The sequence below is a fragment of the Natrix helvetica genome (assembly GCF_964273705.1).
Source record: "Natrix helvetica genome assembly, chromosome: 2".
NCBI classification, from domain to species: domain Eukaryota; kingdom Metazoa; phylum Chordata; class Lepidosauria; order Squamata; family Natricidae; genus Natrix; species Natrix helvetica.
Genome location: NC_138552.1, coordinates 107,671,116 through 107,689,658, shown reverse-complemented (window position 1 = coordinate 107,689,658; position 18,543 = coordinate 107,671,116). Strand labels below are relative to the sequence as shown.

The window sequence follows — 18,543 nt, the reverse complement described above, 5'->3', positions numbered from 1 at the left end:
TGAGAGAGAGGGGTGGGGGATAGAGAACATCTGACAGATATTATGAAATTGTTGTTGAAAGCACCCTTATATTCTTGGTGCTGGCCATTACAAATATTAAGCCAAAGAACACCTTTCTAAGCTGTTTTGGAAGATCTGGGATCCTCTAGTTTTGTTCAACACTTTTTGAGTAGAAATAGGAGATTATAAAATAAATGGCCAGATGTGTTGAGAATTCAGGGCCTTGGGCAGGGACAGGAAAGAATATTGCCCTGGACTCCCCCCCTCCACATAATATTAGTTTCAATTATAGTAGATTAGAAAACATGGAGAGAAGCCTAAAGAATTTTGTTATTGAACTCAACCTGGGAGAAAATCCAACTCAGCTGTTAAGACCTTTGATGGCCCACTGATTTTAATGAGAGATCTCCTATTTTGATGATGCCTTTGTAATAGTTACACACGATAAAATATTGCTACAAAAAGAGATGACAAATCAGAAGTACAACAGGAAACCACAGCCGGTCAAGATGACAAGGTCACTTTTTTCTCCAGTCACCTTCCTTTCCTCCCAGTACTGAATGTGAATTACGTGATTCAATCTTACGTGATTCACAAGAGGCCCACTCTACAAATGCTTGTGCATTTGAAATCAAATGAAGGTATCCAGAAAGGCTCCCGGGAAGATCAGTTAAATTAGCAATCGTGAGCTAAAGCCATGCGCCTCAAAGGGTTGTTGTTTTTTTCTTTGACAGAAACCAGATTCCTGGATCTCAGGTTCTTTTAATCACCAAACCTGGCAGCTGAAAATAAAAGACTGAGGGAAAGCAAGGGAAGTGGCTGCAAGTTTTATGTATATTATAGCGGGTCCCTGTGAAATTATTTCCAACTGACCTCTTCGTTTTGATGTTTTACTAGAGTTATATAATTGTTTTATTTAAAAAAATCTGCAAACCAATCTTTATTACGGTGACACACCAGCATACACAATGCTAGTCAAAAGCCTGTTGGGAGAGGCTCGGGCCCGCCACGAACCTCGCAAGCTTGTCGATGGACGCCAGGGCAACCCTGAGCGAACCGTTCCTCCTCTCGCCAGTGACCCAACCCTCCGCGTTTTCCCTTAAAGCCGGCGGCTGCCGAAAGTAAATAACAACGTTCGCGCTGAGGAACAAACGGCCACACACCCCACCCTGCCGTAAGCTTTCTAATGAATGAAGGCGAACCGAAGCGCCGTTTACATTCCCCCCCCCTCCTCATTGTGACGTCGACAGACCCGGCTGCCTTCCATTCACAGCGAGCGAAAGCAAGAATGGGGCTCGACGCCGGAGAGAAGGGAAAGGAGAGAGGAGAGGATGTGGGGGGCGGAGCGAGGTAGTAAAAGGAAACCTCCCCCGCACTCGAGCCAGCGTGCGGGGAGCATTGTCACTACCAGCAGCTCCGTTATTAATGACTTGAGCCTGATACGGCGCGGAAGCAAAATGTTCTAAGGCCTCAGCCGTTCCCGGGCCAGGAAGGAGCCTGCCCAGAGCCGGCAGCCATGGTGGAGCTACGGGAGATGGACTGCAACGTGCTTCGGCACCTCCTGCATCGCGGGGACCGCAACGGCGGGAACTACAACCAAAACGGCGGCGGCACCGGCACCGGCACCACCAGTAGCAGTTCCTCCCCTCCTCCCGCTGGCGGGAAGTGCCTCCTCTTGGACTGCAGGCCCTTCCTCGCTCACAGCGCCGGCTACATCTGCGGCGCGCTCAACGTGAGGTGCAACACCATCGTCCGACGGCGGACCAAAGGGTCGGTCAGCCTGGAGCAGATCCTGCCGGCGGAAGACGAGGTGCGCTCCCGCCTGCGCTCGGGTCTCTACTCGGCCGTGGTTGTGTACGACGAGCGGAGCCCGCGGGCCGAATCTCTGCGGGAGGATAGCACCGTGTCGCTGGTGGTGCGGGCGCTGCGCAAGGACGTGGAGCACACGAACATCTGCTTGCTGAAAGGTAAGGGGGGCGGGCGGTGCACACGAATATTGGCCAGCATGTGTCTCTCGCCACTCTCTTTCCCCCCTCGCGATTTGGGCTCTCCAAGGCTTTTATAATTCAGACTGATCTGGAAGGACCCCACCATCGCCCCTACGCCAGCCTTGCAAGAGGAGGACGGAGACAAGTCGACTTAGCAGGGTCAGAGAGGGGAAAGTCTTCTCCGTCCCTGTTAAGACGCCCTTTCAGTGTATCTGCTCTCTTGCAAAGGCTGCGGGGACTCGCCAGTGAGCGCTGCCGGGGGCGGAATGAAGGGAGGAGGAGGAGGTGGTCTAAACCCCACCCATTCAAAGGCCACAACGTGTGAGCCGCGTGTCAGTCCCCTCTCACGCCCTTCTTCACTTCCGTCTGGCAGGCGGGGTGCGGGGAGAGAGCTCTTTGTGGCGTGGTTTGAGCAGCGATGACGCCAAAGGGCCCCGCGGCTGTTCTCTCGCTTGGCTTTGCGCCCCTCCGTCCGCCACCTGACTCGGGCTTCTGGGCAAAGCGTAAGACGCCGTGGTTACAAAACCAGCAGCAGAAGTCAGGGCGATAGGAAACTTCTTTCCGCTCCCAGAGAGAATTTCTCAGGCCGGACCCGCCAAAAAAGGAAGGACAATGGGCAGGTTCATTTCACTTAGAGGTTTTCAACCTGTCTAATCCTGATCTCATCCCCTAATTTATATATTTATTTATTTTATTTCGTCAAGCATGTATTAGATAACACATATAAGTATAAACATGATTTTGATGACATGAAATGGATTCCCCATGTCAGGAAAGAACCTGGAAAGAAGGTGGGACTCTGTTCCTAATCCCCAATGGGAGCGTTTTCTAAAAGGCATTTGACCAATGTTCAGAAGAAAATGGCTTGGGAGGGTCTCACTGTTTCTCAACTCAGAGCTTCAAATTGCCCTCAAAGAAAAGTAAATAGTCCAGCAGTCAACAGGATGTGGCCTTTACACAGCTGTATGCGAAAAAAGCTGCTGGGAAATTGACCCAGAGTGAGAAAAACCATTCAGTTGTGGAATTGGGTTATCTAAGGTGGGGTTTTTTGGGGGGGGATTAGCAAAAATCCACACTTTGATTAATAATGGTTTCCCTTATAATCTTTGCCCCTCCAGCTAGTTCCCATTTCTTGCTTGGGTGTGGCCCAAGGAAACCAGGCGGTATTAGAGGGGAGGGGGGGATATTTCCTGCCCATCTGACTTATTAGCTGGTTGTGTGCATGGAGGCAGCTGGTGACCTTTTGAATTACAAAAGCTTTGGGTGGGTGGAAGGGAAAAGGGTGAGAGATCCTGTTTTATTGTTCCCCCATGGCCTCTCCCCTTAGGAATGCATGAGAATAAGGGTGGTAGTGGTGGGAAGTAGCCCTAAGTTTTATCTGTAGGGGTAGTGCCATGGCTCCAGGGATTGTATTTGTGTCCTCTGGAAGGAAGTTCTTATGGGCTTCTGTGGAAAAGTCTCCCCCCCCCCCTTCTCCTCTGCAGCTCTGAGTCCTTAAATAGCCCTAATCAAAATATTCCAGCTCAGAATAGGATTTATTTTATGGTTTCCTTCTTCAATGGAACATTGGAAAAGCACTGGTTATGAACCCCCTCAAATATAATTTAAATGTTTTCACAACCCTGTGTTACAGATGAACGGAAATCCCTATACTTTAATCAGTAGATGTGCTAATTACTGAAACTAACGGTGATGATGAAAAAAAAATGGAACTTAAGTCTTGTGATAAATGGTTATAATCCCTAATATAAGGGAGGCTCTCTTAAAAATAGAAATGATTCACGGAACAATTCTCTATGGCTTTTAATGCGAGAAAATCATGTTTATAGCAGACAAATAGTCAAAATAAACCAATACCATTTATCAATTTCAAAAGGCATTTGTACTCATTTGACAACGGATTAGTTCTTTTTGCATCTTGGCTTCCTCTGTGTTTCACTTTACTTGCAATCATGGATGATTAGCAAGATTGGGGTTGTAACATTTATTATCTAATTACCCAATTTCCATGGTTGGAATTCTTGTAGTTAATTCCCAACCCTTATAGAAGCCCCATGTCCTTCTGATTCCTGGAAATGCTTGATGTTGCAATGCAATTTTGCTGAAAAAAATGTCTGCTAAAGTTGGAACTGGTTGGGGAAGGGCTTGGAAAGTGGAGGCCTCGGCTTAGGCTCTTTATAGGGACAGACCTTAGCCAACTATAGAGGATCAAGTACCTCTTTAGAATTTATAATTTAGTTTGATGTTTCATGATGTCCTTGGCTTCTCCTGGGCCATGCTAAACATAGCTAGAATTAATTATGAACATTTCATTAATTTACCTAACTTGGTGATCGAGGTTTGGTTTGAGCATGTGCAAAAAAGAACCTTACTTGAGAGATATCATTTTTGCATGTAGTCCTGTTTTTATTTATCTAAATTCAAGATTTTTTTCACATCAGGAATCTATTAAACATCTATTAAACAATTAAATGCAATTTATTTTTAGCTTACTGCTCTGGGAATAGGGCATTTTTCCAATAATATTGTTCAAAGATCTTGGCAATGGTAGGGTTCCTACAAACTCTGAGGTTGATAGAAAATGTTTTCTAATGCTTAAATCTTTCAAAATGTTAAGAGGAATTGCTACATTTAGGATTACTTTTAAGGACACTTCAAAACTGAGGAGGAGGGGGTCTCTTTCTAATTACTTTTCTAGCTTCCTGCAATAGGTTTTTGGGGGGCGGGAACCTGCCTGTTGTAATTGAGATCTGACCAAGAGAATATGAAGTATTTTACTGGATCAGCCTTCTTCATAGAATACCCTACTGTTATCTGCATTTTAGCCACTTTTATTATAACATCTCCTCCTGTGGCTAATGAACCAAGAAACCTTGATCCATTAAGATCCTTTGGCCAGTTGATATAATTTAATAAATCAATAAACAAAATAATGGAGGAGGAAGAAGGATGATGGCCTTGTACTTAAAAGTCTTCTCAGTGTGGGCATTTCTGTAGGACAAGGTGAAATTATTCATGCTAAAAATTAATGTGGTGGAGCAGAGTCTTGCATTTCTGTATGAATGGTAGAACTTGCTGTCCTTGGGAAGATAAAATCACAATTTGGAGAGTGCTTGTTAATGACATTTGGCTAACCTCAGATGAGGGTTATGTGCTCTGATTTCTCAGCAGCTTTTACTAGCATCAATCATGGTCCATCTGGGAATGATGGGCACCATATTATGGTTCTTCCTGATTTATTGGTTGCAATGGGTATTGATGTCTCAGGGATTGAAAGTCACCTTTGTGTTTAATATTTCCATGATACTTCTGGGTGAGGTCATATATTCAAAGGGATGGGGAATTTTTTTGGTGGTGGGGGTTTGTCCGGGGATTGTCATGTGTGTTGGGCCTGGTCTTTGGGTGTCATGTTAATTTCGTTGTATGTGTATAGTGTGTATACACATACAATGACAATAAAGTTTATATGACCAGCCTAATGTCTTGATGTAGAGTCATGTGTGTGATATGGTCCATGTCTGGAGGTTGTTCAAATCAGACTTGGGCTCAAGCCTAACAAGACCTAATACTTGTGGATACTTGTGTTCCTCAGTTTCCAGGATTTTCCATCTTTAGTTCTGGATGGAGTAGTACTTTCCGATTTGACACTGGTGTGTACTTTGGAACCAAGAGGCAACTTAAGAAGACCTCTGAAAAGATTCACCTAGTATAGCTGTAGTGCCCATTTCTAATTGAGGATGCCTTAGATGGTCACTCATGCCATAACCATTTCAAAAATGGACACTTGCAATGCAGTCTATATTGGACTGCCCTTGAATACTACCCAAAAGCTACACCTGGTCCAGAATGCAGAGGTGTGAGCAGTGACGCCATGCCATGCCCACAGGGCACCACTGCTTTGCAAATAGCACAGAATGGCTTCTATCCTAATCTAGTTCTGAAAGTCTGTAACAAGCCTACCTGATGTATGGCCAGCCAGCTAAGCAGTAGCCTTGTGAAGTTTTTTTTTAAAAATCACCTGACAGGGTTTTTAAGAAAGTAATAAATTCACCATCACCCTGAAAGACATACTAATGACCAGTCCCAGCTCCTAATGTGGCATGTGTTCTACAGCAGCTCATTTAGGTTGGTTTGTACAACTTGAGTATTCTCCCAGGCCTTGAGGAAGGTGCTTGTTGAGCTGCTGTAGGTTCCTTATTTTACTTGCTATATATATACAGTAGTGCCTTGTTTTGAAACTTATCAAATTTGGTACTCAATCATTTTGACATGAAAATTTTGTCCTGGTTTGGTACTCATCCTTCATTTGGTAGTCAACACTACAAGCTACGACTTGTCAACGTCAGCTGCCCACATTATCCCTTACGGGAAAATTTGTTTGGTACTCATCATTTTTGATACTCATTGTGCCTCCTGGAACCAATTAATGATGAATATCAATATACCACTGTAGTTTTGTTTCAGGATGTGCAGGATCCTTTTTTCTATTTTGTTGCCATCTGGAGTCAGGCAGCCTCTAAATTGTATGAATAAAATTGACCCAGAAGTTGGGAGGTTTACTAGTTTGGTAACTTTTGGTGGTTGTAGAGTATTTATTAAATTTAGATGCTGCCTATTTCGGTATTGATTGACTTCAGAAGTAGAAAATGGTCTTTACACTAAGAGGACTTTGTGTTAACAAATTTGCTGTAATTTTTCCAGAAGTATATGGTAGCTAAAACAAAAACGTTTGGCATATTAGAAACTAACAATATATTATGGTGAAAGCTTAGGGGCGGGGCAGGTGCTTAATATTGTCAGACAAATGAATGATATTCTTAGCTACAGCTATATGCATATAGTGGGAGAGAAAGCAGTGAGGGGTGAAAAAGAGACACCAAAAAAATAAGCATGGTTCAAATGAAGCTTGAAGATGTAAACTAAGTCATGGTAGGTTCCTTGGTAACCTTCCATCAATCATGAAATTACCAATCCCTTGGTAACCAAACATTCATGATCACACACTCAGTTTAATTGTGTCCTTAATTTAGGAACGGTTGCTTAATGACTATTCAAAATTATGACAAACTCAAACTACCTCCCACACTTTCTGTAATATGGGGCCAATTTCTCAATGGTTGGTACTAATTGCCACTGGTCACCTAAAAGCATGATTTGGGAACCCTTGTTAAGGTGGTCAGTAATGTTAGGAGAGAGTAATTTGAAAGAATGTAGTGCCCAACCTCTTTGCAATGGTGCCAAGCAAGCATGGACATATCCAGATGGTAGCCAAGAATTATCTTCCAGGGAAGCTCTACCTTTAATTTTTGTCAGCAGTGAATCACATTTCATTCCTCTGCACTGAGTTTTTTATTCTTCTCTCAAATGCTTAGGTTTTTTTAAAGTACATTTTTAGAAATTGTATTTGATTACCGATTGTGGTACCATATATCACTTTATTACCTCCTGTACTATCCTGGTGTGCCAATTGATTGCTATTGCTTTCATGATAGCCCTCTTGGTCTCTGGTCCTTTTGATTTCTTTGGATGTTGGCTTTGACAGCTCTTCAATATTTCCTTTATACATAAATGCCTCTGTAGATTAACCCAAGGATTCCTTTCACTGAATAGAAACTGCAATTAACCATAGCCAGCAGTCAAAAGGTTTCAAACAAAGTAGTGCGTGTTGATCTCAACCTTTTTTCTTTGTCCTCTATTTTATCCAGTGTGGTGTGACCCATGTCTTCATTTGATATTTGATTTGTCTCTACAGCCATAAGATCAGCTAATTAATTTTGAAGTCAAAACCAGCTTTGTATAAATGCAAATAGCAGCTTGTTTTTCCTGTAAGGCACTAATATAACAGATGGGAAACGAGCAGGAGAAATGGGCAGAGGAATTGGGGATCTGTATTAGTAACATACCTTGCAGGAAATCTTTTGAAGACACCTGTGCCAAGTCTTGAGTGCAATTCCAGTCTTTTGCTAAAAGTGGCTAGTTTTAGCCAGTCTAGGAAGCCATGCACAGTTGGACCTGAATAGAATTCTTTATTGGCCAAGTGTGATTGGACACACAAGGAATTTGTCTTTGATGCATATGAATGTACATAAAAAGACAAGATACATTCGTCAAGAGTCATAAGGTGCAACACTTAATGATAGTCTTAGGGTACAAATAAGCTATCAGGAAACAATCAATATCAATATAAATCCTAAGGATACAAGCAACAAAGGTAGGCTTGATTGATTGGTATGGGACATCACCAAGGAAATCCTAGGTTGTGAGAAGTCAAAGTTCCAGAAGAAGATTTCGTACTATTGACAAGAAATCTTCATTAACAGGTTTACAGTGTCATTAAAAACTTCAGAACATCCTTGACTTTGGTATCTCTGTTGTTAAAGTGAGTCATATCATTGCCAATGTGCTATTGCATCACCTTGTCCTCTGCTTTTAAGCAAATATCTGTAGTGATGGGTATTTAGTATGCAAGTCTGAATACACATTTATGCATGTTGTGCATATGTTGGAGGTGGACCGGCCTCTGTGTCTTCTTGTGCTTTGCTAATAGTTGAATAAATCTGAAGCATCTTGTAAATGATGACCACCAGTTCGTATGTTTTCTTTCTTACTTTCAGGTGGCTACGAAAGATTCCAGTCAGAATATCCAGAATTCTGCACAAAGACAAAATTTATTACAGCAGCCTCTACTTTGGCACCTGTGGAGCATTTGGATCATAGCTGCAGTTCCTGTGGGACACCACAGCATGATCAGGTAGGCTGGCTTCTCTACGCTTCGAAGCTCTCTGCTGTCTGAAGCAAAAAGCTTCCTTTATTTATTGATGGCATCCAGATCCCTCTGGTGATATACACAGGGGTTCTCCTCTTGAGTTTAATTTAATTGTGCTTGGTGGTGAGTCACATATGATGCAGAACAGCATCCAAGCTAGTTATAAAATCCTAAAATCAAGACAGTATTTTTCTGCGTAAAGCAGAGATCTTCAAACTTGGCAAGTTTAAGACTTGTGGACTTTAACTCCCAGAATTCTCCAGCCAGCAGAGCAGAGATGGCTGGAGAATTCTGGGAGTTGAAGTCCACAAGTCTTAAAAGTTGCCAAGTTTGGGGACCCCTGGCGTAAAGCAATGGCAGCTATAGGGAGTTTCACAATCCTTCCGGAGATGTTAAGGTTCTGGTAATACAAAGCAAACAAAATCATTTTCAGAACTGAACGAACTTCTGTTGGCAAATAGAGTTATGAAAGTTGAGCACAAGTAGTTGTAGAAAGGACACGGAAGGAACACATGGGCTGGAATTTTCAGGTTCTCCAAATCTACAAGGGCAAGTTGTTATACTTTTCTCTAGTATTGTGGGGGATTCTCCTCTATTTTTGTATCTCACCTTGTGAGATAGATTGACCTGAGATGTAGATTGGTTTGGTCCCAAGCCATCCAGTGAGTCCTGTGGTCAAGTGGGGATGTAACTAGGTTTTCCCATCTGCTCCAAAATTTAACCATGACGTTCATATTGGGAAATGTAAATTTAGTAGCATAGTGAAGCATAGAGGGAAATCAAAGCAACTTGCTTGCTGTGTGGTCACAAACAACTTAAGTTTCTTTTCTCTCCGCACAGCATCGTTGACCAGAAAGTTCTGGGTAATTTGTTGTCAATTGGAGTGAAATGGGAAGAAAAATAAATCTAATTGAGAAACAGGGCAACGTTTTTTATGGCACTTTTTCTTTTCTTCGCTTTTGCTTTTTGAAAAGATAGATTCAGATGTGCTCCGGATGGGTGCATAGGGATGCAAATCTCTGCATGCGCTTTTTAGCTCAACAAAGAAAATGGGCAGGACCTACATATCATGCATTGATGTTCTGGGTTGGACCCATGTTTTGTGTCTTGGCTTCCTAATGAAGATGGGTAGGCCAAATATGGTTTATTTAGAGCTGTTGGCTCTAGAGTTAGAGAGCCAATTAAGTGAAGAGTAAGGGGTATGATGTGAGACCCTGTTGGGAATCAGTTGGGATTGTTGCTGCTGTACCTGCCTTTCTGCCAAGTAGCAGCCTCCCTGCCAGAGGTCCTTGATTCAGTCTCCCAAGCTGGGAGTTCTGGGAGATTTCTCTTCCCTTATTGCAACTGCAGGCAGTCACCCAATGGTCTTGTTAATGGTGACCAGAGCCCTCCTTGGAAAGGAGGACTCTGAGGTTTACAGGGGCTTGAGACCTTCTGGATCTGGGATTTTACCATCTTTGGTGTTAGATGATATGGTATTGGCCAAACAGACCTGGTGTGGGGATCCTTCTAAAATCATGACTTCTGCTGAAGGAGCAGGTGGCAGTCATAGCTAGCAGGACCTTTGTAATCTTTAACTTCTTGTGTTCCAGATGCAACCTTCCTTGCACCCTGAGGCTCTAGTCGCATTTACTCATGCCATGCTCCTCTCTGGAATGAATTATTGTAATACGCTGTAATACCTTTAAAAAGTATTTAGAGGCTTTAGCTAGTGCAGAATGCGGCTGCACAGATATGTCTGCCTTTGTATGGTATAAATTACATCTCTTCTGTGAGTTCAGCCAGTTGCCAGTTTGCAATCTGGGTGCAATCGAAGGTGCTGGGTTTGACCTTTAATGCCCAACGTGCCCTGGGACAAAGTTATTTGAGGAACTACCACTTCCTAGCTACATCTACTCGTTTCATCAGGTTGAGCAGCTGGGGTATGCTACCAGTCTTATCTACTAAGCATTATATATCTGGTGGGACCTAGGCAGCGTGCCTTTTGTGCTGTGGCCCCTGCTCTATGGAACATCACGTGACTGCAGGGGGTATGTGGTACTCCTAACTTTGAGAATGGGTTGTAACTTTGGGTGGGTGGGGGAATGCCATCATAACTTTGAATGGTTGACAAGCGACTGGATATTAAGCAAGGACTATCTGTATTGTACGAAGGTTTTGTCCTACAACTGATTAAGAGATTGAATCAATAAAATTAAAACCCGACCTCCTGAGCAGGGTATTTTATAAAGGAATGTGATACTCTTTCACTAACCTTTTCTGGACTCTTCTTGATGTTGTGTTGCTACCTTTTAGCTTGTCAAATTAGATCCAGAGACTTATATAAAGAAACCAAGAACTGAAAAGAAAACAGAATAGGTAGATAGCCCTGAATGATTCCATTCAGTTGTGAAACTGAAATAAAATAACTTGCAACCTAAAAATCACACAGCAGATGTATGTCATTTTACATCAAGGTGTATGTGGGTGTAATGTATTTATGCAGATGTGCTAACTCTTAATCATAATAAAGTATCTTAATTACAATAGTACTACAACAATAGTAACAAATAATCGCACAATAGTACGAAAACAAAGACTAGGATTGCTTTGATTAAGATGGCTTCAATTCTGGCAAACACTGGTTCACTAACAGAGTTCCTTGATTAATTTCTAGGGTAAATTATCTTTGTGGTTAATTGGAACTTGGTGAGCTTTCTCTGCCTAATAGTAGACATTCCAGCCCACAAGTATTTTAAGGTTCAGGTGCCATAAACCTGCCTACTTTCCAAAAAGGAGAATGTATTGAGTGACAGATCATGTTCAGGGGACAGGAGAGGGATCTCCAAAATCCCTATTTTGGGATAAAACTATTTTAGCTTGAACTCTCAGCAACTAAGCCTATTGCACAGATTTGTCCCTCAGGAAAAGATTAATACTCTTATAACCAAGAAATGTACAAATCCACACACTGACAAAGAGCCGGTGAAATTCCTTCTCCAGCCATGTGATTGCATATGTAGCAGAAATTAGGTAATAAGAACAGCTTATTCCTTGGAATGCATGTAGGCTGAAGCAGAGTTGTCGGGTTCCAGGTTATCCAGAGAGAATAGTGGAACAAGCTTGCCCTCGTTTGTGATAAAGAGCCGTGTGGTTAGAATGCAGTATTGCAGGCTAACTCACTGCTCACTCCGGGAGTTCGAATCTGAGCGACTCAGGATTGACTCAGCTTTCCATTTTTCCAAGGTCGGTAAAATGAGGACCCAGATTGCTGGAGGCAATATGCTGACTCTGTAAACCGCAAAGCACTGTGAAGTGGTATATAAGACTTAAGTGCTATTGCTATCTTCTGCCAATCTCAAACCTGGAGGAATCCAGTGAAGATTGATGAAACCCTTTCTAGCTGCTAGTGCAGCAGACCCCTGTATTTATTGGCTTGGTCTGAGCTTAGCACAAACCTGCAGTGCAGAGTTACAGACAAAGAACAACAGTACTGTCATTAAGGAAGTGATAAAGTGCATTCCAAAGTTATTTGCTAGCAGGTACGAAAAGTTTATTTGGAGAAGGGCAGTAAGTGTGCATTTTTTCCTTTGCTGTCAGCAACTGATATGGAACCTTGGGTATATATTTCACCGTGCTGTCTGTCCAAAAACCTGATTAGGAGTGACATGTTCACTGTGACTCAGCATGCTGGCGCTTCTAAATAAAATTTAGAGAGACGTTTTTGCCAGCACCCATTTTGGTTTAGGGCAGGGGTGTCCAAACTTGGCAACTTTAAGACTTGTGGACTTCAACTCCCAGAATTCCCCAGCCAGCTCTGCTGGCTAGGGAATTCTGGGAGTTGAAGTCCACAAGTCTTAAAGTTGCCAAGTTTGGACATCCCTGGTTTAGGAGACCGGGGGGGGGGGGGGGATTTTGAATATTAAAAATTGTGGGAAATATCGGAACATAGACAAATTTCTGTAGTTCTTGGTTGTCAATCTATAAATGTAATTTAACTGCAAACAACAGAGAGTGTGTGGTGGTGATAGTCTCTGATTTTTGGACTGAAATGTAGCTGTGGAAAGAACATGTTGCAACCTGTACAGTTAAAGCACAATTTAGTTATGGGAGTAATATTTAGTACCTTGAGGTTAGTGAAAAGAAGCCATGAAGTGGATGAACACTGTTGGCTGTTTGGGAGAAACATTTTCTGAGTTATCAGAGAGCATCTGGACTCCGACCATCTTTTCTTAGCAGGGTGGGCAAGTTCCTTTATTGCCAAACTTCAGATTTAATCTTCTATTTAAATATTATCTAAACAGAAAAGATTAAATTATAAAATAAGAAAGAGCTAAAGCTATATGGAAATAGATGAGCAGATGCAATCAGCAAGTGATCATTGAATGTTAAAAAAAAATAGATTAGCAAGATGAGAAAATTTCCCAGTGGAGAAGACACCATGTGCATCTAGAGAGGAGCCTACAGAAGTTCAGGTCCTTTTTGAAAGAATTGGTGAGATGTTGACCACTGCCAGTATGTTGGTTCTTTTTGTTCATGAGGTCCTGCGCTTTTCTTGTTTCTTACACTGTCCCCTCTTTTTCATTTTTCCCTCTGACGTAGGGTGGACCAGTGGAAATCTTGCCTTTCCTCTTCCTTGGCAGTGCTCATCATGCAGCTCGGAGGGACATGTTGGAGGCCTTGGGAATCACAGCCTTATTAAATGTTTCATCGGACTGCCCCAACCACTTCGAAGGACACTTTCAATACAAGTGCATTCCAGTAGAAGATAACCACAAAACTGACATCAGCTCCTGGTTCATGGAAGCCATCGAATACATAGGTAAGATAATGGTAAAGTGTGGTAGGTTGGTGGAGATGATTGGATTTTATTTTATTTATTAAATTTAAGCCACTGAATAGCTAAGGCCCTGGGCAATTTACAACCAAGCATACTAAAAAATTGAATAAAAATATAAACCATAAAATCAAGTAAAATGTTTGGGGTAGTGATTAAGGCGTCAGGTTAGAAGTGGGAGACATTGAGTTCTAGTCTTAACTTAAGCACAAAGCTAGCTGGGTGACCTTCGGCTATTCCCTTTTCCTCAGCCTTGAGAAGCAGACAATGGCAAAACCACTTCTGAAAAACCTTGCCAAGAACACTGTGGCTACTTGAGCAGGCGGTCATCAGGAGTCAAGACTGACTCATGGGTGCGCATGTGCACGCAAATACACAAAGCCAAAGAGACCATCATATAAACTAGGCAGCTGCAAGGCAGTTCATTCTGCACCTAAAAACATACGAAGGAAAAGCCAATTAAGAAGTTTGGGGAAAATAGGTTCTCACCTGCTGCCTGAGTGGTGCTAATGTGTGCACCAATCGAGTCCGGCTGGGGAGCAATTTGATAAATGGGGGTGTTGCTGCAGAAAAAAAAGCTCTCTCCTTGAATGTGGACTGCCATAGTTGGATGCAAGTTGTAGAGCCCAAGTTTCTAATCCTAGAACTGTATTCTTCAGAAATTTGTCCATTTTCTAGTTCAGGATGCAGAATTTTGACATGTGCTGTGCTTTTGTGGATGTGACACTTCCTTTGTGTACAGCACTTTTTTTTAAAAAAGCAATGTTCTCAACAGCTTTACTATCACACATTAGTTAGATCTCTTTGAACCTAGTCTTTCTATTACATCTGCTCCTTTGCTGCCTCAAACAGAAGAAAACCCCCAATGGTGTTTCTGGGCATGGCGGGAGGGGAAAAGTTACAGAGTTTCATTATCACTAAAAGCTCTGTTTCCCCAACTTTCTAACATCTGGTAATAGGACTAATAGACACACCCCTCCAGAGCTTTGAGTTTTTTTCCAGTTGTAACAGTATGCGTTCTGTGGAGGGAGAGATATTTTTGCATAGCCACCCATCTCAATCCAATTGACTCAGGGAGGAGTTAATTTGAGAAGCGCAGCAGAATTCTTGCATATGACCAGGCGCCTCACTTGAGGCCAAGATTTAAGTTCTGCAGGAAGTTTAGAACTGAGCTTGAATAAAGAAAGCTATTCTCCAAGTTTCTTGGAAAGAGCTCCTTTCTGAACAAATGAAGGAGATCTTCCTAGTCACTATTCATTCCTCCATTCTTGGGATATGAACAATGCACACTAAATTGCAACATAGTTTAGGTTGCTTTGTGCCTATCGTATATCACACCTTGATATCTAGAACTACGTTTAGAAACAGCTTACCTCCCGTGGAGGAGTCCTGGGTAGATATTTAGTCTAACACAATACTTTGTGAGGGATGTTTTGCTTGCATTCAACCGAGGGGTATTAAAGATTGTGATATTGGAGACATGATGATAGATAAATAGATGGATGGATGGATGGGTGGGTGGGTGGGTGGGTGGATTTAAATGTACCTTGCCCTTTAAAAAAAACCCTTTCCACATAAGAAAAGCTGATTCATGTGACTTTGGATATTTGTACATCCTTAACTACTGGTAGGCATCTTCCCTGCTTCCCCGACATTTTTTCACATATTTTGAAAGGATTGTCAGAGTGTAATTAATATTTGCTTTAAAGAGCACCTTCCACATGCTGTAGAAGATGTTAACTAAATTATTCTCTTGCTTTTTATTGGATTGCTTTACATAGGCGCCTAATTGGCCAGCCACTCGGGGAGCTGTATAAAGTGATCCAATAAATAAAGTGGGGGCAGGCGAGATTTCCAAGGGCCCGGGGGGGGGGATTGTGGCTCAGAGTTGGGTCAGAGATACATTTTTTGGGGTTGAAATGTGCTAATGCTTCTGCTCTGCTCCCCTAGACGCTGTTAAGGTGTGTCATGGACGGGTGCTTGTGCACTGCCAAGCTGGCATCTCCCGATCAGCTACCATCTGTTTGGCTTATCTAATCATGAAGAAGCGAGTCAAGCTTGAGGAGGCCTTTGAGTTTGTCAAGCAACGTCGGAGCATCATCTCTCCAAACTTCAGCTTCATGGGTCAACTGCTTCAGTTTGAATCCCAAGTGCTGACCACATCGTGCGCTGCTGAGGCTGTGAGCCCCTCAGGAACCCTAAGAGAAAGGGGGAAGAGCTCCACCACACCTACGTCCCAGTTCGTCTTCAGTTTCCCCGTCTCTGTGGCAGTGCATTCCACTTCAAGCAGCCTTCCTTATCTGCATAGCCCTATCACCACCTCTCCCACCTGCTAGAGTAAGCCTTTGGGGTTACCCCTAGGGACGTCGAAGGACACAATCCTACAGCCCTGTTGGCAATCACTATAGGCAATAAAAAAACTCTGCCCCCTCCCCCACTCCCCTACAGCCAAAGGGAATGCACCAAAGATGGAGCAATTATGGTCAACGTTGCAGCTAGAACGGAACCTAGCGGGGCGGTGGGTTCCGGCATGTCCTTTCTTGGCAAGATGTTTTACCTCATTTTCTAAAATTATATAAAATATAAAAAGCTTGAAGTTTTAAAGTCCTGATAATGTTTTTGGGTATTGGGGAGGGAAAGTCAAAAGAAAGTCAAAGGCTCGAATGTGGTTAAACATCAGGCTGAGTTGTGTTAATCTGAGCCAGTGGTCCCAATATTTTGGACTATGGATTCCAGAATTTTCAGCCAGCATGGAACTTAGTCCCCAAATACGTGAGGGTGAGCATGTTGGAGTATCTGCGTATGTGTGAAGAGGTTGCTAGGGCAGGGCACACTTCAAAAATGATTGGGAAGAAAAGTTTTGGGTCTTATGTGAGCAGAGCCTCTCTCTGCTTTTTTAATTGAAGCACCGTGTCTTTTTCAGGCTTCTGCATGAGCAATAGTTGCATTCAATAAAGCAGCTATTAAAAATAGCTGCATCTTTTGATCAGGCTTGCTTGAAGCCAGAATCAAGGGCTGCTTTAACAGACGCACAAGAAGTCTTGGATTTAGATAAGGTCCAAAACAAGGTGTCCAATCTGGTTTTGAAATGTGCATTCTCCTAGTGTCTGCATCTGATCACCTTGTATCAGCAGCAACCCCCGGGGTGGACATATTTTATTAAAGTGCCTGGTTTTTGGAGTTGTTGATTGGAATTTATAACATTACCTAATGTCACCCATTTTGCTAAGCTGAAATTTTGCATAAAGGGAAAAGAATTGAAGGCTCACTGTGAAGTGACTTCAAATTCCTTTCATGTGTCTGAAACCAATTTAAAATGAAAAAAATAAGGGATTCGGATTTATGAACAAAGGGAAGATACTATTTCTTGAGACAACTTGGGAAATGCCAGCAAACTGGATAATGCTTGCTTGTCCTCCCAGCTTTTGCCTCTGAGGATGATGTGACAAGAACAGGGTCTTCATTCATGCTTATATTAGGATTCTTGGTTCCTGATTATGCCTCTCTGGTGTGATAATTTAATCAGCCCTAAGTTAGTGATCTGTGGCCCTTGTTTCTCCTCTTGCTGGGAAGGAAGCCTTTTGCATCACCTGAATAATAATAAATGGGCTTCACTGACACAAATGGCGATAGGTATGTTTTTTCCTTCATCTAACACAGGCCAAACTCCTCCAATTTAATGCTGAAGCCAATTTTAAGTAGGAATTTTGAGCAAAACATACAATTCCTACTGGGATTTGCCCTCATTTCTTTTGAGGTATATCCTCACACTATAAAATTGAGCTAGGCTCCTGGCCTTTCTTCAGTCCCACATTGCTGTCCCCACACCAAATTGGACCCATCACGTTATGCCAAAGATAGCCACATGAATCTTCTATGCTTAAGCTAGTCTTTCAGAATAGAATGGTTTCATGTTTTGCTCCTTGATTATATAGCTTGGGAGAGTTCTACTCTGAAGAGATCTTTGACTTCCTTAAAAGATTAGCTTATTTTTACTGTAGCAAGTCAGGTGCCTATGGATGATAAGTGTTTTCACAGGCAGGATCTTGCAGGTTCTGCCACCTGTGGGTACAATATGGGAAGTTTGCACACCCCTTCGAACATGACTTGGCCTACCCTTCAGTCAAAGTTTTTGATACCACACCTAGCCCAATTGTGTATATTTTATATAGAATGTCTAAATTGCATGTGTGTTTTTTTTAGATTGTGACTCTGTTTAATTTATTGCTTGATAATTAGTTGAAATAAATTTTCAGCTGTGGTTACTTTTCATAATGAAAAATTAAAAGGCTCATTCATTCTTTTTTGTGTACTTACATTGGTTGCAGTGTCCCAGAGTCATGTGGTCATCTTTTGCGACCTGACAAGTAAAATCAATGAGGAAGCCAGGTTCACTTAACTGGGTTACTAACTTAATTGCAGCAATTCACTTAACAATAGTGGCAAGAACGGTTGTAAAATGGGGCAAAACTCAATTGTCTTGTTCTAGAAAAACAGAAATTTTGCGCTCAGTTGTTCTCATAAGTTGGGGACTACATGCATTGGGTTTGCATTCAAACCAAAGCGGACTTCCTACTATTGGGAGATATATTTTTTTCTATTTAAAATGGGATATCAAAAAACATGCTTTTGAATGCTATCTTGCAGCGAAATTAGGTAGGTCCTAACAATATTTTTGTAGCCTGCAGGCCTATTGGAGGTTGATTTTAGGCATTTTTAAAAAATTATTTCCCACCTTTCTCAAGTACTCAAGGTGGTTTTGCTTTATTTCAAGCAAATTTGAGTTGAAAGATATAATTTCATTTTCATTTGTGAAACATATTTATAAGGAAACAATGATAAAAATATGGTTTACATCAGTGGTCCCCAACCTTTCTGGCTTGGTGGACTGGGGGGGCGGGGAAGAGGGGATGGTTTAGTGAGAGCAACAGATGTGTGCATGTGTGCCGCTCATATAAGTGGAGCTGCATGCA

The 18,543-nt window shown here is 42.3% G+C and overlaps 1 protein-coding gene across 1 annotated transcript; it reads left to right on the top strand.

The window, feature by feature from the left end:
* Positions 1-1,136: 1,136 nt before the first annotated feature.
* Positions 1,137-17,858, top strand: DUSP4 (dual specificity phosphatase 4). Its single transcript, XM_081943006.1, has 4 exons — positions 1,137-1,967; positions 8,603-8,739; positions 13,336-13,555; positions 15,521-17,858. The coding sequence occupies exons 1-4, from the start codon at positions 1,517-1,519 to the stop codon at positions 15,904-15,906; spliced, it is 1,194 nt and encodes a 397-aa protein (XP_081799132.1). The 5' UTR covers positions 1,137-1,516; the 3' UTR covers positions 15,907-17,858.
* Positions 17,859-18,543: the final 685 nt, after the last annotated feature.